This window comes from Asterias rubens, chromosome 7 (assembly GCF_902459465.1).
Source record: "Asterias rubens chromosome 7, eAstRub1.3, whole genome shotgun sequence".
Classification (NCBI taxonomy): Eukaryota; Metazoa; Echinodermata; class Asteroidea; order Forcipulatida; family Asteriidae; genus Asterias; species Asterias rubens.
The window spans coordinates 4,846,434-4,871,925 of NC_047068.1; the positions used below are offsets into that span (position 1 = coordinate 4,846,434).

General features: G+C 36.0%; 1 protein-coding gene across 2 annotated transcripts in view; it reads left to right on the plus strand.

Annotated features, from left to right (window-relative positions):
• Positions 1–128: 128 nt before the first annotated feature.
• LOC117292273 (delphilin-like) overlaps positions 129–25,492 on the plus strand; it is a 38,760-nt gene continuing 13,396 nt past the window's right edge. The window contains exons 1-12 of one of the 2 annotated variants that reach the window (XM_033774271.1): positions 129–286; positions 3,683–4,421; positions 14,905–15,059; positions 15,301–15,375; positions 15,690–15,940; positions 16,503–16,699; positions 16,866–16,936; positions 17,057–17,208; positions 18,312–18,485; positions 19,000–19,068; positions 20,276–20,365; positions 22,514–22,999. In XM_033774271.1, coding sequence (XP_033630162.1) covers positions 3,705–4,421; positions 14,905–15,059; positions 15,301–15,375; positions 15,690–15,940; positions 16,503–16,699; positions 16,866–16,936; positions 17,057–17,208; positions 18,312–18,485; positions 19,000–19,068; positions 20,276–20,365; positions 22,514–22,999 — 2,437 coding nt within the window. In that variant the 5' untranslated portion in view covers positions 129–286; positions 3,683–3,704. Of the gene's footprint in view, positions 287–490; positions 609–3,682; positions 4,422–14,904; positions 15,060–15,300; positions 15,376–15,689; positions 15,941–16,502; positions 16,700–16,865; positions 16,937–17,056; positions 17,209–18,311; positions 18,486–18,999; positions 19,069–20,275; positions 20,366–22,513; positions 23,000–25,492 lie in introns of those variants that run through there. The other variant, XM_033774270.1, reaches the window with a different exon arrangement.

Consider the following 25,492-nt stretch of genomic DNA (forward strand, 5'->3'; position numbering starts at 1 on the left):
GTGAAAGGATTATGAGCACGTGACCAACCAACGGACGCTGTGACTAAGGAAGAGCCAATCAAATCACTCCTTTGATAAAGACATGCATTATTCATATCAGAAATACAATAGACCCAGTGAAGCGTGCACGTGGAAAAGTCTTGCGTGTGAATGTGTGTACACAAAATTCCAAGACTGGAAATTCCTATTTTGTAATGGAGTCATTGTAAATTGTCGGAATATTGTGAGTGTTTTCGTCGTATTTGGAACCTGAAACGTAAATGACATAGACTATGGTGTGAACTAGGTAAGTTTGAGGTTGGCATGCAATATTTGCTAGTGGTTTTATCATCGAACATTCTCGTTTTTGGGGCCTAATCCTTTTAAATTCACCACAAAATAAAGAAAGAAAATAGACCTACAATGTACCCCAAAAGAGGTAGGTGTACACTCCTCAGATCAGTTCAGTTCAACATGAAGGTCTCCTACCTCCATGGTTCAACATGGTTTTAATCGTCATTTACCCCAAAGTTTTGGTGGGTGGGCGACCAGTGGATGCTGTTTTCAAATGTGGACTCTGGGAGCTCCAGTCTCCACCATGCTGGGACCATCTGGGACAGACCATGGAGGTAGAACATGATTTCGAAGTTTATCTTTGTAATTTTATGAATGACACTTTTACTTTTTATGTGATGTCAGGTAGAGCCGTGGTTAAAAAAGAGCAGACCATATGATTTATTATTTTGTATAGGGTCAAAATTTATTGATGATGATACTTATAATACACAAAATGATTAGTTTGTAGCTGGCAGTGGTCCTCTAGACTTCACCTTGAGTCCATGCTTCCTTCAATGCTTCCAATTTGGTGATGTCCCAAGTTATATTCCAGTTAGGAGCTATACTAACTTGCAGTCTATGACGACCAACGACCTACCAGCTAGCCGTCATAGCTGGGCCCAATTTCATAGAGCTGCTAAGCACACAAATTTGCTTAGCATGAAATATTTTGCCTTGATAAAAACAGGATTACCAACCGAATTTCCACGTGATTTTCAGGATAGGCAAACAATAGCTGAATACCAGTAACAAGCAATATGCAACATAAACATATGGTATGGAAATTTGGTTGGTAATCTTGTTTTTATCAAGGAAGAAATTTCATTCTAAGCAAATTTTTGTGCTTAGCAGCTCTATGAAATTGGGCCCTGTAGTGTAGCTTGGCCCAAGCAAGAGCTGCTTATTTTCCGTGTTTATTTTCTGTAGCAGAAAAGTTTGCTATTGTGCAAGCGTATTTCACAGGTTAGCAAGAAAATTAGGCGGCCATATTTCGCGTTCCCATCCATGGATTTGTGTTTTGGATAACTTTCCGTATCACCATGGAGGTAGGATTATCACGCACGCCACCACTTGTTTACAAATTTTTACAAATTTTTACAAAAGGGATCTCATTCAGGTAAGATACTAACTCATATCGAATGAACAAGTGGTGGCATGATACGGAAACTTTTCCTTGTATTGTTGTTCATTTTTGTGCAATGAGCACCGGAAGGTTTCAAGCCTTTTGGTGTGCTAACGCCAACGGTAAGCAGCGCTGTGAAATGGAGATCGCACAGAAGTACAAAATCTCAGCAGCTATCAAATGAGCTGGTTTATAGGTCTCTTAATATCTGTATTCTCTTTAATGTTATCTTTTGAGACAGAATAGAATATTTCACTCGGAGATTGTCTAAGGAGAGGGAATGACCTCCAATGGTAGTAGGCTACAATGTAGTTTATTTAGCCCCACTTTTGTGGCCAACTCTGAATCAGAGTTGGCCAAATAAGAAGGGGCTATCATGTAGTTTAGTGTGCTGTTGAGCTGTCTTAGGGGGGCCTATAGTTTTCAGCTTGGTAGAGTGTTCATTGTTACATCTGGTTGCTGCTTTAACTTTAAGTGACTGAGTGATGATGATTGGTAGTTTTCCCGGGGGAATCTTTAAAGATGGAGCATAGACAAGCTTTTTCCTAAGACTCTCAGCCAAGAACCTTGAGCATTTTTAGAGGCATTTGACATCCACTGTGTTTCATGTGATATATAAAGCCCACTATGCAGACTGTAACAAGGTTAGTAGAATCTTGTTACATTCGGCATATACATGATTTGTTCTACTATTAACCTATTACAGACTGCAAACATAGGCATACCTTTTTTGTGTGAAATGTTTGAAATGAATTTTTATGAATTTTTATGTAAGTTTGGAGAAATAATATTTATTTAAAAAATAATGCTCCAAGGTTGTTAATGAGATTCAAAGGTAACAATTAAATAATTTACCATTCATAATATTTCTGACATTGTTTGACTACTATTGGGTTCATCAAGGCGTTCCCATTAAATCCTTTCTTTGTAGTTTTGGTTCATCACTCCCCTGTCATGCCGCAAGAGTTGAGGCTTGTTTTTCCCAGTGCTATGAAACTGTAGTAGTCTACAGGACCAATAACATACCTTTCATATGACCATGTGACTTGGACTTTCAGTCACCTTGATGTCAAACCCTACCATAGTGTACCTGTCAACTTGAAAGTAAATTATACCATCTTTGACCTTTTGGCAAGTACACAGAGTTGAGCTTCACAACACTAGGCTATTACTTTTCCTGGCTGTCATGTTATGTAGATTGCAAGTCAAGCTGTATTTCAAAGATTGCTTTTTTAAAACCTAAATCTTTGTGATTAAATGTCCAGCTTCAACATTTAATAAAAATGTTCTTCTTATCTGATTGTACAATATTTGAGACAAAACATTGTAAGCTGTTGGTATGTCAGTTGTAACACACAAACCTGCAGGAATTCCAACAGCAGTCTTCCAATTACCACAAACCACCTTGGCTGCCATAGCAACACATTGGTTTTCATTGCAGGGGGCAAGCAGAGAAGTGAACAAAGTATTTTTAAGAGCCCTGTGGCCATCTTTGTTTCTGCTAGCACAAAGCAAGACTGAATGTACACATCAGTTTGAGAAGATTTGTTTTTTTTGGCTGGGTTGATGGACCTGTGGCTGTCTTACAGTTACATGTAGTTAAAACAGTAGTAAACAAGTTTATTGATATTAATAAAATCATGAAACACTGGCAAAATCTCATTGAAATCTGAAGGTTGGATCATCCCAAATGGTGTAGTTTGTCTTATCACAAGAAACTTAGATGTGATTACAATTCATTGGTGAACAAAAAGACTGCTGATTGTTGTTCAAAATGTAAGTAAAACTTGATTGTTGTATACCTGCTGTTGGTAATGAGTGTGTTTACTAGACTTTCAATAATTTATAGACATTGCTAGAATGGTAATGAATGTTGTCTTGTAATGAATGGTTGCTGAACATTGCACACAGTTAGGTCTGCATCTGCATGCTATACTATACATACATGTACATGTACATGTACTACGACAATGGAGCACAGCCAGATACCAAAAAGGCTTTGATGTCTTTGGAGAGAGACAAACAGGAGGGCCCAGGGAAAAACCTTAATGGCATCGCATCATAGAAAGAACAAGGAGGAGACAACCTACATGTGTAGATGCACAATTCTACTTCCGAGTATGGTTTTAGCCAGGAATTGAACTAGGGCTTCAGTGGTGAGAGGCGGTCATAGACGAGACAAAGGATGACTTACTGTAATGTTGACTTACATTTATTTTCTCTCTGTCTATTTTCTTAATTTAGGTCAGCGAAGAGTTCACCCAGGATGCCTAGCAAGGTGTATTCTCAGACCGCCCGGTCTGGGCGGTCAACAAGGTCTGCTAAATCGGCTCGTTCAGCTCATTCTTCCAGACCACCACCAAACACTGGCAACGGCAAACTGACAACCAACTCAAGACGTTCCTACAAACGTCCTGCATTACCAATGCCTGTAAACAATCGTCATTGGCCTGAAGAGTTTGGCTTCACAATCGCTGGTGATGCACCAGCGTATATTATAACTGTTCAACAAGGCAGTCATGCCCATTCAGCTGGTTTACAACCAGGGGACCAGTTGGTTGAGTTGAATGGTATAAATGTGACACAACGCACAGCGCAAGACATCCAAGGTATCGCAAAGCATTGCCCTACTGTACCACCAAGTATTGTGGTTGTCTCTTGTGTCAAGACAGTGGAAATATTGCGTGATTCTAAAGGGCGCTTTGGAATGACAGTGATTGGGGCAGGACCAGTGTATGTTGAAGTAACTGAACCTCATGGTACTGCAGCTCAAGGAGGTTTAAGACCAGGGGACATGATTCTTGAAATAAATGGATTACCCATAAGACACTCTGATGACACTAAAGTATTTGTACGAGGATCTCGAAGACTGAGGATGCTTATTATCCCTGGTGCTGGTCACCAGAATGTTCGTAAACTCGCCCAGAAGTTTGAAATACAAGCTAAGGATCGGTCAACAAGGGCGGAGCAGTTCTTCAGAAAGGTGAGTCAGACACACCACACCCACCACTGACCACACCATCATGTATCATTTCTTCCAAATGATGTTTTAAATTATTTTTCAATGCAAATAAAAATCCCAAACCAAATCCGAAATGTTGTTACGAGAACTTGCAATCAGTGAAAACAAGTTGTTTATCTATTGAGAAATCCAGTTGATTTTTACCATTTATGCAATTAACAATTAACTTTTGTAAATTGATTGAATCACTTTTAAAGTAACAAATGATAAACCACAACTGTTTTATATTTATATACAGTTCACACTCTTCCTTCAAGGTGAGCACTTAATTTCTTCAAAAACAGTTTCCTGATAATTTGTTTTGTTAAAACAGCATCTGAGAATAACTTTAGCCTACCTCCATGGTTTAAACATCCTTAAGTCTGATTAAAACTTATAAACTCCATCCATTGATTGTAAACACTTCTTAGAATTTGATAACAATAGGAGGTATTGATCAACAATGGGAGGGGAGACTTTCTGACTCATTCATTGTTGAACCTTAGTGAGCGTAGCATAACAATGGACAACCAGTTCAATTTATGTGCATACATGTAGGCCATGCAAATGGCAGTAACAGCAGCTGTAGTTTCTTGCCTGACTGCTTCCATCCTCATCTGTTGTGGGTTGAAAACACTTTCCCCCAATAGTATCCTGTACCTTGAAACCTTTAAACCCATTCTGCCATAGAAATGACTGCCAAAATGTGTCATTAGTCTTTCAAATTGTTTTATACCCTAGTCTGAAATTTATAGACTTTGAAAAATATACGGAAAAGTTTGTCTAGAAATACTATTAAGACTTTTGTATAAACACATGCTAACCCATTGTCATAGCTAGAGCAATTTCGCCCCAACCTCACATTGTATGGACTTTGCATTCAGCATGTTCAATGCATTCATGTATTTGAAATAATTGCCACATTTTCCACTCACTCATTTGTTTACAAGTCAAGACTAGTACATGTAGGCAGTGAATTAAACTGGTTGCTGAGGCAATGGCGATCTCACATAAACAGTTACCATGGCTACATCTACAAAAGGTCGCCAAGGTTGACTGAGCAGCGAGTTCAGTACTCGCTGTGTACGCTGTATACGTGTACATTGTACAGTAGACTCAGTCAATAGTACCCTTTTACCCCCACTACTGATCTCAAATTAAATACAAATTGCTTCTAAGTTCTATTATTATTATGCTGAATATCATTGACTACTGTATGTCGGTAAAAAGTTGGGGTTTTGGGGGGTCTAGGCAGGGTTATTTTTGTGTGTTTTTTTTTGTTTTTGGGGTGAAGCTCATTTCTGTAACTCATATTGGAAACTCCTATTATGTACATTATTTGAGTAACTATTGACGTGTATCTTTGGTTTTAGCTCCATTACATTGACACCCACTTACCGCCCCCTCCCCCTGTTTATTGTGTGACCTTTCTTTGGGTAAATGTATTGCAATTCTCATTATTAAAACTATTCGCTATCACATTTAGGCAAAATAAACAAATAATATGTTTAGCATCCCCACCCGCTTCTTTTTAGAGACCTCCTTTTTTCCTTTTTTTCCCCTTTAAATAAAAAAGAAGGGTACATTTTAGAGCAGTTCCATGGAAATGTAAACATCAATGCCAAAATTTCAAAATGGCACAAATGAGAGATCATTTTTTTTTTTAAAATCCTTTAAAAATAGTGAAATTGGCTTTGAAAAAATGTTTTGCCAAATTAATCCAAGTTTTATCCTGATTAAATAGTGTTTCTTTTGGTTTTGTACCTATTTGAAGTTTTCTTTAGTAACAACATAATGATGGGAAAACAAATAAAATATTCTTTCAAAATTTTATGATACACAATTTTGTTCAGTATTTTAGTAATAAAACTTACTTTTCCGATGTACAAAATAGTGAATTTTTTAATCTCCCTATTTCAATAGTGGGCAGAAATTTTTTAAATTTACATTAAAAAGGACAATTGATACCCTCTATCTATGCATGGAATTATTTCTTTAAAAAATCTTCTTAAATGTACAAAATCCTGTTGTCGGACGTACATTTTGTTCACACATCCGACACTAGTACGACCGACACCTCCGAAATAAATATCCCCTTTTTAACGCCTTTAAAATATCATACAAAGCTATAAATTGGTACAGAGAGTAACCCTCACCCAAACATGCCAAATTACTCAAATCTTGCCTCAAACAATAAATCTCATTCCCTTATTTGTCTACTGGGTGCTATAACACAATAATTTTGATCTGCAGAATTTTTGTATTTCCATTTCCCAAACTCACTGATACTTAATATCAGAAAAGCTTGACTTTGCACTATACTTGTTAAATACAGACGTGTACTTGTACATGTGGTTACCCCAAAGCAAGGATAGAGCTCTTGGAAAAATATTGGCAAGGTTCTTCCAAAGTTACATAACATAACATAACAATTTAAATTTATAAGGCGCTATTCCATCAAGATCATAGCACACTAGAAAGAAATTAACTTGGAAAAAGGTGAGTCTTAAGGACTTGTTTGTTTTGCTTGGGGAACATTCAAGCGAGTGATGTCGAGTGTGGACCGAAGAAATCGTGGAGGAGTGTAATGAGACAGTAAAGTGGTAATATAATGAGGTGTAGTTTTGTTAAAGCATTTAAAAACGAGAAGAGCAATCCTAAAACGGATTCGTCCTCTAATTGGTAGCCAATGAAGTTCCGCAAGTCATGGGGTAAAAAAACCGAGCTGCACTATTTTGTAATATTTGGGCTCTGTCCAATTCATATGACGTTGCACCAAATAAAAGGAGATTGCCATAGTCAATACGAGAGAGGACTAAAGCTCTGACAACATGATGGAGAGTATCCAGGTACCGTTTGATTCTCCTTAAGTTACGCAGCTGAAAATTTATTGATTGGCAGAAGCTAGAAACTTGCTTGCTCATTGTTAAATGAGAATCAAATTTTATTCCTAAATTGTGGACAGAATCAGTAGGGTCAATCGATGTATCACCCATATGCAAAGATATCTTCAGCAGTTTCTTAAGGTTTTGGGGAGTACCAAGCACAATGAACTCAGTTTTTTTTTCATTGAGCTTAAGGGCAATTCCAAGCAAACATGGACATGACACCAAAAAAAGAAGTTATAGGTAACATTTGAAACCAATTTATTTTTAGTTGTTGACAAGGAATAAACCCAATTTTGCCAAATAAGAACTCAGCTTGGGCTCCATGTAGGCGTGGCTACATTTTCTGGAAAACTGTAATGCGACTGACCGTAATGTGACTGACCATGGTCAGTCACCTATAGGTTAGATTTTTGAAATGTGACAATTGTTTTTTTTTACCATGTCCTTTTTGTGTAATGCGACTGACCGCTTTTTACAACATTATAACAGCCAGAGCACAAAGCCCACAACATTTCTAATATTATCAATTCAAAGCCTTGGGTGTCAAGTACAAATCAGTCTATAAACTTAGTGGAAAGAATATCTCACACAGAACTTCTAGCACCACGATCAAGAAATGACACTGAAAAGTGTAATGCGACTGACCGTGGAATTGCCCTTAAGCTTGTTAGAAGTCATCCAGTTTTGAACATCAGTAATGCACAGCTGCAGTTTCTTAATGGCAACTTGCCAAGCACTAGGTATTCAAGGATCAAAGGAACAATATAGCTGTGTATCATCAGCATATAAATGAAAGTCTATGTTATGATGACGTATGATATTGCCAAGTGGGAGGGTATAAATTACAAACATGAAGGGACCCAATATGGACCCCTGGGGTAGCCCATACTCCAAATCAGATCAGAGTAGGTTAGGAATAGATACCCGACTTAGTCTACCCGAGAGATATGATTTGAACCATAGTAGTGCAGTATCGGAAACGCCTAAATCATCCCTCATTCTGTCAAGTAAAATATCATGATTGATGGTGTCAAAGGCAGCAGGCAAGTCTAATAGCACTAGAAATACAACATTAGACCTATCCAATGCCTTTAAAAGAACATCATCCCGAACCTTCAAAAGAGCAGTTTCGGTACTATTGTGTGTTTTATTTATGCAGACTGATAGAGCTCCTCAAGGTTATTTATAGATGTGTGTTGCTTCAGTTGTTTAGCAGCAGCTTTCTCAATAAGTTTTGCAATGAATCTTATATTTGAAACTGGTCGATAACTACTTAATGTATTATGATCTAATGAAGGTTTCTTTAGTATTGGTGAGATTATGGCTTGACCAAGTGTGTTTTGGAAAGAGCCTGATGAAAGAGAAGCATTGTTGATTGAAGTGAGTATGGGTAAAACAGTTATTAAATGATCTTTCAAAAGCCAAGTAGGAATAGTGTCAAGGGCACAATTTAAACACAGCTTCCTCCTTCAAAGTTAGAAAATAGTGCAGTCCTTTGCTGAATATGCACTGTAGAATCACTGGCATGATAAGGTTATCCCTGTGGCCATTAAGTGCAGTGTGAATATTGTCAATCTTGTTTTTGAAAAACATTGCAAAGTCATTTGCAACAACCTGTGATTAATTACATTAAGGAAGGATTCTATTGTTTTTGTTAAAGTCACCTGGAAATAGAATTTTTATTTTTTCAAAGATAAGAGTACATGTACACATGTATATGTTTAGTAACAATAAAACAATTTTTTTAAATGGGGTGGAAACGATTTATATGTTTAAAAAATAGATAAAGTTGTTTGGGAGTTGACTCCTCCTACCCCTTTTGTGATGTCAATCGAGGCAGACTTTGCCTTGATGCATAGAGTAAACACACGTGCAAAGTACATGCAAATCCAAGTCGTGAGTGTGTACGTTTTGAAAAAAAGCTTTTTTATTGCATTTTTCGGCAATGCAGACCAAGTGTATTGCTGCTGGATGCAGCAAAACAACTAAAGATGGGGTCAGTCTGCATGGCTGGTCAAACTCACAAGAGCAATATTGCCTAGTGGTCCGGTCCGTTGTCTTTTTCAGCGCTGTGCAGAATTTTCTCTTCAAATATCGCGCCTCGAGGGTTGGGGCCTACTCTTAAAATTGTAAATAAGATAAGAACTAATTTTTTAGAACCTTAGTTAACTGTTTATTCACATTCCACTCGTCAAAAGCTTTATTTTGACAAAATACCATTTTCATGTGACTTTAAGTAAAGAATTTTAAATACATCTTTTTTGTTTGAATTAGCAAGGGAAGACCTGTAAAATTCAGTTTTACTGGCATCAATCATTTGATTGACTTTGTCCCTTTGAGTTTGGTAAGCCAACCGATCATTTTCTGTTCCAGATTTGCGCCATTTACGCTCATGCTTCCTTCTCAAACGCCTCTCAACATTGATATTACCATTATACCATGGCTGCTTTGGGCTTAACTTATGAGACTTATTCTTAAGTGGCGCATGCTTGTCAAGAACAAAAATGATGGCAGAACCAAATCGGGACAGTAATTGATCGGGAGACTCACCTGATGGAACTCCACAAAGTTCAGAAACAAGGTCTTCTTTAAAGGTTATGTGATCCATGTGCTGGAAGTTACGACAAATAGAGATGGAATTCATTGGCATAGATTTCACTTGATCTTGTAAGCTACAATGGATCATGTAATGATCCGAAAAAGAATCAACCTTAACTATGTTACAGTCTTGGATTAACTGATCATCCAAAACAAGTAATAACAAGGTCTAATGTTTGTCCCAGTTTATGTGTAGGTTCATGAATGTGCTGGTACAATCCAGAAGACACATGAGATGAATTGAATTTTCTTAACATCCGGGAGGTCAGGCTTGTCTATGTGGATGTTAAAGTCACCCAGCATAAGTATCTTGTTGGTTCTTGACAGAAAATTCAAAACAAATTAGTACCTACAACTTCAAACTTTAATTTTTTTTTTTTTTAAATACAAGTCCCAGTATTTGGACCAAATGTTGCTTTGCAGACTCATCTCTTTCATTGTTAGGCAATATTTTGAAACTTGGTATTTTGCCCATTCTTGGTTGTCAATGCAATGCATAAGGATATTGCATACATGTACGTACATTATGTACAAGTTGCATAACACGTGTACATTGTTTCTATTGATCTCATAACGTGGTATATTTTACCAATTTTACCATTTTTTCCAACAAATAATGATAATCTGATCTTACAACACCAAATTGGCAGATTAAATCATTATTTTATAACAAAAGTGAGAAGTTGAACTGATTGTTTACCTATTTTTGAATGCAATTTCAGACAGGTACAGGGTTAGGGTTAGGGTTAATGTACTTTTTCGGCCAGTGCAGTTAATAAATAAACCTTAATAATAATGTCCGACACTGTGAAATGTACATGTACGTCCAACAACAATATATTAAATGCTGATTCTTAAAATTCAAATTTAAAAAAAAAAACTTGTGAAATGTATTAATAGAGGTCTGATGAAATCCATAAATAAAAAAAAAATACATTTAAAAGTTCAAACACATCACATAGTTTGAACTGCAAATATTGGTTTTCATAAACAGGTGTTTCTCTGAGTGCGTCCGACCATATAAGTGCGTCCCATATTACGAATCACAGATTCCTCAATGCGTCTAACAATCAGCATTTAGGCCCCATATAAGGGGCATTACGAATCACAGATTCCTCAATGCGTCTAACAATCAGCGTTTAGGCCCCATATAAGGCGCATTACGAATCACAGATTCCTCAATGCGTCTAACAATCAGCGTTTAGGCCCCTATAAGGCGCATTACGAATCACAGATTCCTCAATGCGTCTAACAATCAGCATTTAGTCCCCATATAAGGCGCATTACGAATCACAGATTCCTCAATGCGTCTAACAATCAGCGTTTAGGCCCCTATAAGGCGCATTACGAATCACAGATTCCTCAATGCGTCTAACAATCAGTGTTTAGGCCCATATAAGGCGCATTACGAATCCCAGATTCCTCAATGCGTCTAACAATCAGCATTTAGTCCCCATATAAGGCGCATTACGAATCACAGATTCCTCAATGCGTCTAACAATCAGCATTTAGGCCCCTATAAGGCGCATTACGAATCACAGATTCCTCAATGCGTCTAACAATCAGCGTTTAGGCCCATATAAGGCGCATTACGAATCACAGATTCCTCAATGCGTCTAACAATCAGCATTTAGGCCCCTATAAGGCGCATAACGAATCACAGATTCCTCAATGCGTCTAACAATCAGCATTTAGGCCCCATATAAGGCGCATTACGAATCACAGATTCCTCAATGCGTCTAACAATCAGCATTTAGACCCCTATAAGGCGCATTACGAATCACAGATTCCTCAATGCGTCTAACAATCAGCATTTAGGCCCCTATAAGGCGCATTACGAATCACAGATTCCTCAATGCGTCTAACAATCAGCGTTTAGGCCCCATATAAGGCGCATTACGAATCACAGATTCCTCAATGCGTCTAACAATCAGCGTTTAGTCCCCATATAAGGCGCATTACGAATCACAGATTCCTCAATGCATCTAACAATCAGCATTTAGGCCCCATATAAGGCGCATTACGAATCACAGATTCCTCAATGCGTCTAACAATCAGCATTTAGGCCCCTATAAGGCGCATTACGAATCACAGATTCCTCAATGCGTCTAACAATCAGCCTTTAGGCCCCATATTTATAGGGCCTAAACCCATACAAATTGAAATATTTAAAAAATAATACAAGAAATTAATCCATCAACTAATATTGAACCAGGAGCAATTAGCAAATGTAAAAATACGTTTAGTGACTAAAAAGATTCATTCATGTATACCTCAGACAGGTTCGCTATTCCAATTGGTGGAGAGCGCGTCACATGGGGGTTTAAACGGTTGATAATGACCAGCTAGGGTTGTTGCCGTGGCTCGGGCCTTTTTCACACGGCAACGACCCTGCCGGTTTTAAAAGGCCGTTTAAAAACTCGTCGCTACCTTTTTATTCCCTTAAGGCCATTGGACCCTTTCGGTAAACAGTATTGTCCAAGGCCCACACTTCGTGTATCACAACTTCTATATCAAATAACAAACCTGTGAAAATTTAGGCTCAATCAGTCATCGGAGTCGGGAGAAAATAACGGGAAAACCCACCCTTATATCCGCGCGTTTCGCCGTTTCATGACATGTGTTTAAAATAAATCCGTAATTCTCGTTAACGAGAATTGATATTGTTTTACTGTTTTCTCAAAAAGTAAAGCATTTCATGGAATAATATTTCAAGACAAGTATTTCACCACTACCTTCTGTAAACCCTGTAAGTTATTTGTAAATCTGTGAACTTTTTGTTTTTTGCTGTACCGAAAGGGTCCAATGGCTTTAACAATGCACACAAAAGGAGATACAAATTTAAAACATTAGAAACAACATACCCAGAAATGGACATATAAAAATGGAAATATTAAAAATACAAGAAATTAATCCCACTAATATACACTGAACCAGGAACAATTATAAGCAAATGAAAAAATGCGTTTAGTGACTAAAAATATATGTTTTAAGAGCACCCTTATAAATACAATTGATTATTGTAGGTAGTTCAATCCAGAGTTATATGTAACTGTCTAAAGAAGCAATATCTGAGGATTACAACCTGGTTCATGACAACACACTTTATTGTTTGCTCTTTTGGATCTATGTAAATGAAGCAAATAATTGATGCTTTGTTTATAGGCAAGGCAACAAGGCTGCCTACTTTAGTTATGTCTGGTCATACTAATTTCAATCAATGACCAAGTAATTTAAAACGCATCCAAATGAAGCTCCAAAGAGTCCACACTACACGTACCCTGTACCAGGCTTACAAGTACTGTAAGTACTGTAGATCAGTACAGCCTAAAGCAATGGTTGCTCATGTATAATGCATTGGTAGTCTTACTATGGTTGCTATAGCAACCTGGCAACAGAAGCAACATCTGGTTGAGTATGATTGCTTGCTCATTGCTTATACATCTAGGGAGTGGTACATCTCAATAATTAAATTAAAATGAATTGTTGCATTGTGGAATTGTCACAGGGTGTGGGTGCAACCAAACTGTGTTTATAAATGTATGCATTATACCTTATATCTACTGTTACCCATGTTTTGTTTCTAAAGTGTGTAAGGAGTGACTGATTATTTATCATTTTACTTCTAAAAAGAAGGTGATTATTTATGCTATGAGTCAAATGATATTTTAAAACTAAATTAAAATGAATGCACACAACATAAAACCAGTACAGTAGTTTATTGTAGCTAATTCTTTGCACACATTTTACGTGTGAACTCTGTGTTTTTTATACACATGCTCTCATATCTTTTGAACTGACAAAATATACAAAACTTGTGGTTTAGGCGTCAGTTTTTTTAACAGTATACATTGTAATCTGTTCATGAAACGTTGTGAAAATGAACGAAATGTAATCATTGCTTTTGAAAAAACAAAAAAAAGCGTTTTATCACATGGGTTGCAATGTTGTCTCTTATCTTAGACATTGTGTTTTATCACATGGGTTGCAATGTTGTCTCTTATCTTAGACATTGTGTTTTATCACATGGGTTGCAATGTTGTCTCTTATCTTAGACATTGTGTTTTTTCCCTACATGTACCTACATTTTAATACATTTTAATACAATTTGCAAAGTATTAATTTTTCCCCTTTTTGTTATTGGTATTTTTAAAGGAAAATTTAAAATTTTTGTTTGTTTAATATGATTTAGAAAGATCATGTAAAAATAACTAGAATTTAGTGCTTTTGAATTTCAAGTAATAAAGCGCAACAGTTTTTAAAGGCAGTGGGCACTATTGGTAATTTCTTAAAATAATTATTATCATATAACCTTTCTTGATTTCGAGTAATGGGGAGAGGTTGATAATATAAAACATTGTGAGAAACAGCTCCCTCTGAAGTGACAGAGTTTTCGAAAAACAAAGTAATTTTTCACGAATTTGATTTCGAGACCTCAGATTTAGAGTTTGAGGTCTCGAAATCAAGCATCTGAAAGCACACAACTTCGAGTGACCATTTCTTTCATTATCTCGCAACTTCGACGACCAATTGAGCTCAAATTTTCACAGGTTTGTTATTTTATGCATATGTTGAGATACACCGATTGTGAAGACTACATGTATTCTTTGACAATACCAATAGTGTCCAGTGTCTTTAAGTTTAAAATGTGTACCTTATAATAGATACAGGCCAGTGTTCTATAATACAAAATGTATTTAAATAGTCATACACTGTACTTAACTCTGACTTAAATAACTATTTGGGAACCATTATTTACTAGTAATTTGACTTCATTTTAAGCGATTACATGTGTAAGCAATATTCACAACTGTAAGCAATGTTGGACTACAGCATTATTTGTTTTGATAAAGTGAAGTGGTTAGATGTTCAGAATTTAACTAAATATGTCATAATCCCCTCTTGATGATTCTGAGACAAACACTTTAAATAACTAAAACAATTCTTTGATTTGTTTGTTTATTTATTTATTTATTCAGTTGGATGGTGTTTTCTTTGATGATCGACCACGAAAAGATGCCCTGGTTGCAGTATTGAAGCAATATGCTAAAGACAAGAGGGTTGATCATTTTGGCCGTGCTCTGGCTACTCTTCTTACTACACCATCACAAAGATTACTCTTTGATGATATCAGGTAAATACAATTTGTTCACTTTATTCAGTTGTCAATTTAAACCAAAAAAAAACAACTATATTAATTTTTAAAATCCGTATGTTGCTTCATGATGATGTTAAAGTGTAATTCATGTCATAATTAACAACATTGTTGGTTGTATTGTCGTTCTTTTTTTTGTGTAAATTTTATGGTTTAATCTATGATTGTTTTGAAGAAAAGCAATATGACATTAATAATTGTTTTTGATCTTTGTTTGTAGAATATTCGTCCCACCAAAACACCGAGAGAGATTTGACTTTATGGTCACTCAGGGTGCCCCCAGTGCAGGCAGGAGGTTTGTCAAACTTTACATTTATTATCAAGAATTGTTCCCCAAAGTACAGAAAGATTAAAAGTATGCAATACAGAAAAACCTCCTGAAGACGATCAGAGCATACGGATACTTTTCAGAACCAACACAACTCGAAAGAGGTTTATACATGATGCTAAAGGCAAACCTCACCTCTAGGCAAAAGTTAGCCTATACGTTGTCAAAGAATGAAAACAACAATCCTGCAAGTACATGTAATTGTACTTTGATGTATTTAGCTTGGAGGAAACAACTTTCATTATATTGTTCTTAATATTGTAAATGTTATTTTTTTCCAGAGTGGTTCAAATTGACCGAACTGGTGGTTCCTTTGGTTTCATGCTGGTTGGCCATAGTCCTGTCACTATTGAATCTGTTGATCCTAGTGGTCCTGCTGAGAAGGCTGGTTTACATCCTGGGGATCGTATTATTAGACTGAATGGACTTGATGTTCGAAAGAAGACTCATGATCAACTGATTGTATTATTGAAAGGCAGTGGGAGTGCACCAACAATAGCTATAGAGTCTGGACAACCTATCCCATCAAGTGGTATGTAGTTGGCCAATTCACTCAATCTTACTACCACATTCATTGTTTATTTGGAAAAGGAAGTGGTCTCCATGTTGCTTACCCCCTAACCTTGCCAACCTGTTCGAACAATTGTCACAAAATCCTATTAACCAAATAAAAAAATAAAATCAGCGTTTTGCAAATTGGTAAGTAATTGTACAATTGTGAATTCTGAAAATTAAGACTGTGGTGACTTCGAATTTTAACTTTTAAAGAAAAACTCAAAGAGATTTGCTTTGTTTTAATCATCACATACAACATATGTACAAAATCTCACTATCTTGCTAGGCGTACATTCAATCCTTCATACCAGCGTGTAAGATACACCAAACTGCTTAGGAAGAACATTCCACAGTTTATTTGCATTTAGAAATCTGGATGGTTTGATCGTGGAGTTATTTCCTGTGCTTGATACCAACGCTAAGCGGACATTGTGGCCTTACATCATCCAGATCCTACCAGAAGAATTGCATTTACAAATAAAAGTGTGATGTATGAGAAAGACATCCAAAGCTCTTTATCTTAATGTTATTTGTCACAGGTTATTCAAGTGCTCCATCTGTTACAACCCGTAGCACAGCTCGTAGTTTGACCACAGCCAGTGAAGTATCTTCAGTTTCTAATTGGCTCTCTGAATCTGTCCATAGTAAAGGACAAGTAGCTGAATTAGGAGATGTCAAAACAGGTCCTATGTCCAGACAAGACTTGTATGCTGTGGGAAGAACCTTTAAGGAAATGGTTAGTAAAAAACTTTTTTTAAAAATTAAAAAAACTTACTGCAGCCATCTTCACTGTTGTCCTTTTCAGCCTTTTAATGGAATATTGATAAAAATGAGACTTTTTTAAGGGTTGTTTATGAAGGAATGTCAAGAGATTATTTTGTTTTCGTTTTTTTGTTTTACAGATGGAGCATCATCTTACTGGTCAGGAAAGGAAGATGGTTAAGAGAGCTTTACAAGAGTATCATCAATGCAGGTAAAGATAGTCAGATTGATTGAGTCTTCTTCTCTTTAGTTGTCCCTCGATGTTTGAATGAAGCCACTGAGGTCTGATGATTAGACTTTAACAACTATCTGTCAATATTTCTTCCATTAGAAATCTTGATGGTTTGATAGTGGAGTTATTTCCTGTGCTTGATACCAACGCTAAGAGGACATTGTGGCCTTACATCATCCAGATCCTACCAGAAGAAGAGCAAGAAGTCTGTAAGAGGAAAGTCATTTATCTTATCGATCGTCATGCTGCAGGTAAGTCTGTCTCAATGGAACATTGTAAACTAGAAACACTCAACAAGTTATGTCTTTAACATGAGGCAGGTTGTATTTAAAACTGTCTCAATGGAACATTGTAAACTAGAAACACTCAACAAGTTATGTCTTTAACATGAGGCAGGTTGTATTTGGAACTGTACATTGCTTTGTTGAATTCGACTTTTGCTCACAACTGGTGACTATTTACACAATTCATGATACTTTTGTTCACAGATCATCTCAAAAAGGTGTTATCTTTGAATTATTAGAGCATGTTGATAAGAGCATTATGTTCATTATCAAAGTCATTGAGGTACATTAGATGGGTATTACAACTTAACACATTGAGGCTCTAGGGATTACATTAGATGTCCAGATGTTGTATCAAGGAGAAACAACATTTCCCACAACCCCTGGTACTTGTTATATTCATATACAAGAAAGTGTTGATTATAATGGGACTGCTATTCCTAAGCATCAGACTTCTTTCTGGAATGTTCTTTGGATGTTGTGTAGTAAACAACAGGATCATCCGAACCATCTAGCATCATGGATACTAGCTGTCAGTACAAGAAAGTCTGTCATCATCTATTATATCAAGATGTATTATTAGCTTCATCACAAAGAACCCATTCATCTTTGAAAGCTTATCAAATGTTGAGCTGTAATCTAAGAATGTGTTCATGAGTATGTTGGGATTAAAACCATTCATGTCAATTATTTTTAAATAATGTTATAATTTGAACTAGGTGGTTTATTGTTAACAATGTTAGACATATTATATAAATGAATTGATACATAGTTTATGAAACAAAAAACAGTTGAGTCCTTTATGTTTGATCATTCAGATCATCAGTTAGTCATTCTAGGTTTTAGATTATCTTTAAACGAATCTCAAAGTATTACCAAGTATTACTATAATTTTAAGTGTACTTGTGTCTTAAATCATGATGTTTTTTTTAACCACTAAAACATTAATAAAGTCAAGATATAAGAAGGTTGTGATAAGTTTATAATGCTCTAACGCTACATGTTAACCACATCCTACACCCTTGCATGAACTAACTAAACCCTCCTGCGCCCCACTATGGACTACATAGATGCAGTATATGGTGCCCAGGGTCAATGGTGGATGCGTCCCTCCAATGGACATCCTGAAGAGGCAGCCTCTTTACGCTACACTAAATCTCCATTTAATCGAGGGGCTAGTTATGATGTTGCACCTACTACTGGGGATATTATATTTGGAAGGAGGGAAGAGGATTTCCAATCAGGTAAAGAGAACACAGGAAAATAATTTACTAGTGTTTATCAAATGAACCAATATGCCCAAATATAGTTTAAGTTGCAAGAGTTTTCCTTTGGGTCAAATTCTTTGACATTTTATCAAGTTTTAGTGTGCAAACTGGGCAGGTGAACACCTGTCACCACCAGGTGTCTTTGGCTACTAAAATTGAATCAAGATTTTAGTGGCCACTGAAACTTGATAAAAAGTATTGTTGTACAAACTGGGCAGGTGAAACGCTGTTACATTAGCCAAATCAAGGTGATAGGAATGAAATATGAACAAGGCAGGTTAAACTTGTCAATTGGCCCAAGTTTCATAGATATTAACAGAAAGTGTTGCTTAACAATCAAGGTCTGCTAAAGTAAACAACAAGGAAACCAGTTACAAACTGTACATTTTTTTTTACAATAATTGCAATAATGACCTTCTGCTGGATAAATCATAAAGCTAACTACATTGCATGTTATTGATATTAACTCCTTCATACTATAATGTAACAGTGGCTGATGCAACTATGCTGCTAGAACAAGATCAATATGAACGAGCTAGAAGGAATCATCGATTTGATTGTAAGTAAATTAGTCCTGTTCCATTTACCTAAGAGACTTCCAGTAATGACCTAAAACAGTTTCACGTAGATTATATGAATAAGCTGAAAGGAAGATACAATATTGGTTTGAAGAAAGTGTTAGCCACTCTCATTAAACAGAGAGAAAAGTACATTGTGTAACCATGAACATGTTGCTAACATTGTTCGGTATACATGCAAGACTCATTTGTGGCAGTTTTTATCATCATTAATAACAAAAGAGTTATAGAGCCTAATAATACAATATTTTAGTTGCCCTTTTCAGTCATTATGTAGTCAAATGATTATAGTATGTCAAGCTGTTTTCCAGGTTGATTTATGATTACATTCATGTGTTATTGTTGGAATTGACATTTTATGCAGACTTGTGTTGCCAATGTTCTATCATTCCTCTTTGGAATTGACATTTTATGTAGACTTGTGTTGCCAATGTTGTATCATTCCTCTTAGCATTACCTATATGATGGTTGCATATGAAGTATAAATTGTTGTTATTTTACAATATGTTTGTCAGTTTGGTTATTAATGAATAAGAACTACTTGTTGATTGCTTTTACTTTATCTGATCCTTTTTTCATTTCTGCACATTTTTGTTAAAAGCGATGTAGTCTATCTTTTACTCTGCATGAAATGCCCATCTTAGAAAATCCAATCTTATTAAAGTGAATTGAACTCAATGCATTGGAGAGAGCAACGGAAAATGACAAAATTTGCAAGACAAAACATCTTCTTTGACTTTTTTTAGTGTAGTTTCTTGTGGTTTTATTGAGAGAGACAAGCAAGATAAATGCATTGAATGGTTATACTGTGTGTCATTTCCACAGTAAATGTTGCTCTTGATTTCAATGTTTAAAATGAACACATACATAGTTTAAAGAACCAGTGAGAATATTAAGAGAATCAACTGTTCATGTGGCCAAGTTCTGAATCTTAAACACAAGAATCTAAACTATTTGAAAACAATGTTTTAATTACAAATTCATTATTGTTTTGGAAATGTATTCCAAACCTTGAATACTTTGAGCAAACAAATACAAATTGCCATACAGCTCTGATTTTCATCCAATTTTGATTTATAAAAAAAAACAAAGGATAAAGTTGATAATTTCTTATTGAGATGAATGAATAGTTTGTTTGTTGTGTTTAGTCATCTCTGCATTGTCTTAATCTTTCCATGGTAACTGTAGTTGAGGAACCACCCCAGTTACTTAGCAACCGCCGAACAGACCTATCCTATGATACCCGATACCCTCTTCCCGACTCAAGTGTCATCTCAGGTAAAAACAGAATAAAAGGGACTTAAAATCAGGATTTCAACTAAGTTGTGTACCATAGTGTCATCTTAGGTAAAAAACTACAAAAGAATAAAAGGGACTTAAAGGCAGTTGACACTATTGGTAGTTACGCAAAATAATTATCAGCATACAACCTCATTTGGTAACAAGTAATGGGGAGAGGTTGATAGTATAAAACATTGTGAAAAACGGCTCCCTCTGAAGTGACTTAGTTTTCGAGAAAGAAGTAATTTTCCACGAATTTGATTTCAAGACCTCAAGTTTAGAATTTTAGGTCTCGAAATCAAGCATCTGAAAGCACACAACTTCGTGTGTCAAGGGTGTTTTTTTCTTTCATAGTTATCTTGCAACTCCGATGACCAATCAAGCTCAAATTTTCACAGGTTTGTTATTTTATGCATATGTTGAGAAACACCAAGTTAGAAGACTGGTTTTAACAATTACCAATAGTGTCCACTGTCTTTAAAATCAGGAATCCAACTAAGTTGTGAACCATAGTGTCATCTCAAGTTAAAAAAACCTGCTACAGAATAAAAAGGGGACTTGCAATCGTCAAACTGACTCCAAGTTGTGTTTCATGTACTTGGTGGTTTGCCCAATATGCACAGTTGGCTTGGTATTTATTCTTGTTCACAGCTTCACGTATAATAAACAATTGGAGAATAAGTACCAGTAGTTTTACTATTGAAAATACATGTACACCATTTAACTAAGAGTCAAAATCATTACTACTCGCACTCATACAATAATTGCACTCTTTAAAAGAGATGTGCATTACAAATAAGAATCTTTTGTAAAACTAGCTACTTGTTTTATTCTCGTGCCCTAGTGTGTTGGGACCATTGTTTGGAATAGTCACAATTTGTGTTGTATGTTTACATTGCTCAATAGTCACAATTTGTGTTGTATGTCTACATTGCTCAATAGTCACAATTTGTGTTGTATGTCTACATTGCTCAATAGTCACAATTTGTGTTGTATGTCTACATTGGTCAATAGTCACAATTTGTGTTGTATGTCTACATTGGTCAATAGTCACAATTTGTGTTGTATGTCTACATTGCTTAAGAGTTTAGTCACAATTTGTGTTGTATGTCTACATTGCTCAATAGTCACAATTTGTGTTGTATGTCTACATTGCTCAATAGTCACAATTTGTGTTGTATGTCTACATTGCTCAATAGTTTAGTCACAATTTGTGTTGTATGTCTACATTGCTCAAGAGTTTAGTCACAATTTGTGTTGTATGTCTACATTGCTCAATAGTCACAATTTGTGTTGTATGTCTACATTGCTCAATAGTCACAATTTGTGTTGTATGTCTACATTGGTCAATAGTCACAATTTGTGTTGTATGTCTACATTGCTTAAGAGTTTAGTCACAATTTGTGTTGTATGTCTACATTGCTCAATAGTCACAATTTGTGTTGTATGTCTACATTGGTCAATAGTCACAATTTGTGTTGTATGTCTACATTGCTTAAGAGTTTAGTCACAATTTGTGTTGTATGTCTACATTGCTGAATAGTCACAGTTTGTGTTGTATGTCTACATTGCTCAATAGTCACAATTTGTGTTGTATGTCTACATTGCTCAATAGTCACAATTTGTGTTGTATGTCTACATTGCTCAATAGTCACAATTTGTGTTGTATGTCTACATTGCTCAATAGTTTAGTCACAATTTGTGTTGTATGTCTACATTGCTCAAGAGTTTAGTCACAATTTGTGTTGTATGTCTACATTGCTCAATAGTCACAATTTGTGTTGTATGTCTACATTGCTCAATAGTCACAATTTGTGTTGTATGTCTACATTGCTGAATAGTCACAATTTGTGTTGTATGTCTACATTGCTGAATAGTTTAGTCACAATTTGTGTTGTATGTTTACATTGCTCAATAGTTTAGTTGCCTTTCACAAGTAGTTTAGTAGTTTTGCTGATATTATTTCCTTTTACAAGAAACACTGAGTAGTATTCACCGCTTTATTAAAAAGTAACTACATATTGTGCTCTAGTAATTTACATTTCACCCTATGATTGGTGCATGATGTGCATGTGATCACTGCATGATTTAAATACTGATACATAATGCATGATCTAACCATACTTACTCCTTATATATATTCAGGGAGTCGCCCAGATGACATAAATGACTCTTACCCAGTCCCCTCCTTCCCTGAAACACCTGGCTACCATCCTCAGCGTAGATATTCACGCCAATATTCACCCGACTATTATCAGTCAGATAATTGGCCAAGACATGAACGTCAATCTAGACGTGATTATAGCCAAGGTGAATCAAGGCAAAGGATGCCACGACCACGTAGTATGGGTGCATTGCCAAGAGCGCATAGGGAGGAGAGGCAGAGGTTTAAAAGTCAAGAGCGCCCTCAACATGTAAGACCTCGTAGTGTTGGTGAAGCCCCACAGCATTACAATGATGACTATTACGATTCAAGACGTCATCAATCCATGGCATACTACTACGGTACAGGACCAAGAATTCATGGTCACACAGACGTCTTATCTGGGAATCCCAATGTATACCCCATACCAAAGGATTATCTTGGGGATGATTCTCTGGATCAAACACCATCGTCCCCATCAGATGAAGGTAATTTCTTTGGAAGTCAAGATTTCCTTTTGTTTTAATCCCTTGATTGTATCATGGCTAACTAAAACAGAGTGCTGTGTTTAACAAAAGCTTGCAGTTGTTGGTTCAAGAGTAAAAGTCTATTTTATAACAACATCTAAATATATAATATAAATATTGGAAAGTAATTACAGATTATGGTTATTACTTTGCACATAAGATTTGATGAATTGGTTTGTGAATGTCTCTGATTGGTATAAGTTGTGGTTGAACCTTTAACTGTGTGTTAATATTGATAATTGTAAAACTCGTATCAGTAATGTATAATTTGAAATATGGTGATGGTTTTAAAGTAACAATGTGATCACTTGTGTTTATCTTGTATTTGTAAGTATTTTATGTTTGTTGTTTACCCTAAATGTTTTATTGTTATATTGATTTGTGATATTTGTAACAGTTACATTTTAAAAAGTTTGGTGTTAAATATACCATTTTTTTCACTCTATGGTCATCTTTGTCTCTGTCACCTGCACATGTACATCCCGATATGTGGAGATTGTGCAGTAATCCACCAGAATCCCAATTCACTTGAGGTATATATAACACTGATGCCTAAAATGTACCAGACTATTATGTTTGCATCAAGCCTCATTGTGGTAGCAATAGTTTGTTTACAAGATGAGACATGAAGACTAGACTTCAGGTTAAAGGCAGTGGACACTATTGGTAATTACTCAAAATAATTGTGAGCATAAAACCTTACTTGGTAAAGAGTAACGGGGAGCTGTTGAAAGTATAAAACATTGTGAGAAACGGCTCCCTCTGAAGTAACGTAGTTTTCAGGACAGAAACAATTTTCCACGAATTTGATTTCTTGAAATCAAGCATCTGAAAGCACACAACTTCGTGTGACAAGGGTGTTTTTTCTTTAACTATTGTCTCGCAACTTCGACGACCAATTGAGCTCAAATTTTCACAGGTTTGTTATTTTATGCATATGTTAAGATACACCAAGTGAGAAGACTGGTCTTTGGCAATTAGGGAATAACAGTGCGAGTACCCGGTCTTCACTGCGTGGTAATGACCGGGTTGGTGGCTGGCGCTGTTAACGGACCGAGCGCCAGCCACCAACCAAGGTCATTACCACGCAGTAAAGACCGGGTACGAACAATGTTATTCCCATTAATAAATACTTTTTTTAGCGAATTAAACGGCTACAATTGTCCAAATTTTGTGACTTTTCTCTCGGTGGTACTTCCAGACATGTTCAGGGGCCATATTTGAGCCTTTGATGGTTCCCATCTCTTTCGTGCGTTAATCACATTACTGATCTTTGAGACCAGTGACTCTTTTAAAGTGATCTGTTCAGCGCCTTAACTGGGGTCAAAGGAGGCAAATGATTGGACGATAGCTGTTCCTTGTGCATTAAAACACGCGCATGAGCTCGGCGTCAGTTTATACGCGCGCACATGTTACATGTGCGCACTCAAAATTGATACATTTTCAGCGCGCGTACGCGTAAGTGCGCGAAGTTGCAATGAAACTAACAGGATAATAACCAATAGTGTCCAGTGTCTTTAAAGTAAAAAACAAACACATTGCAGTTTGTTTAACTCTCCCCTCTCAACCCAAAACCTTTCCAACCCTCACCCTGCTTTATACACAGACAGTCACACAGATTACTTATAACACTTTTATAAATACAATACATGTAGGTGAAAATGTACATATCCAGTTCAAAACAAATATACTTTCTGTATTATTTAGCAGTTACAGGTACATATAGATACCTGAACATAATACAGTGCGTGGCAATTTCTATGAGATTTTAAACATACATGTTGTAGCTATAGTTTAAATAGAGGCATTTATTAAGGATGAATGATTTGACATTCTTACTTAGTATGAATCACTATTCATGGATTGTAAATTAATCAAAAATGAATGAGACATGCAATGATGCCTTTTGGTTTCTGCTTTATGAACCTGTATTCCTGGGGTGAGATGTTTTCAAATACATAAATACTTCACAAGAAGAATATTTGAACTGTTTACCATCTTTTAGAAAATGCTGAGCTAGGGAGACTAAGTTACCTTTAGTTTGACGGTACCGTAGCGGATAGCTCAATGTACAGTGCACGTGTAGGTGTCACATTTAACGATATTTGTATATAACAAGAGGTATATATCATACTTGGCAATATGCGGGGTTGATTTTACCCTAATTTACATATTTAGATAAAATGATTAATATAAACCTAAATGTGTGTCTTATTAAACCATCTACTGTACCTAATACTACAGATATATATTTTTTAGAAATCATTTTATCAAACCATTTTTAATGCTCTATATACATTGACTAGATTGTCTGTTTTAGTTCTATAAAATTGAAATAAAAAAGAAAACAAGTCAAACAAGAAGTATTTTAAACTTAAGTTTGTTGTTTGTATGTGTTGCTGGTTGGTCCTTGCTTTGTAAATCCTACTTGAAGCCAGTACATGCTGTTCATAT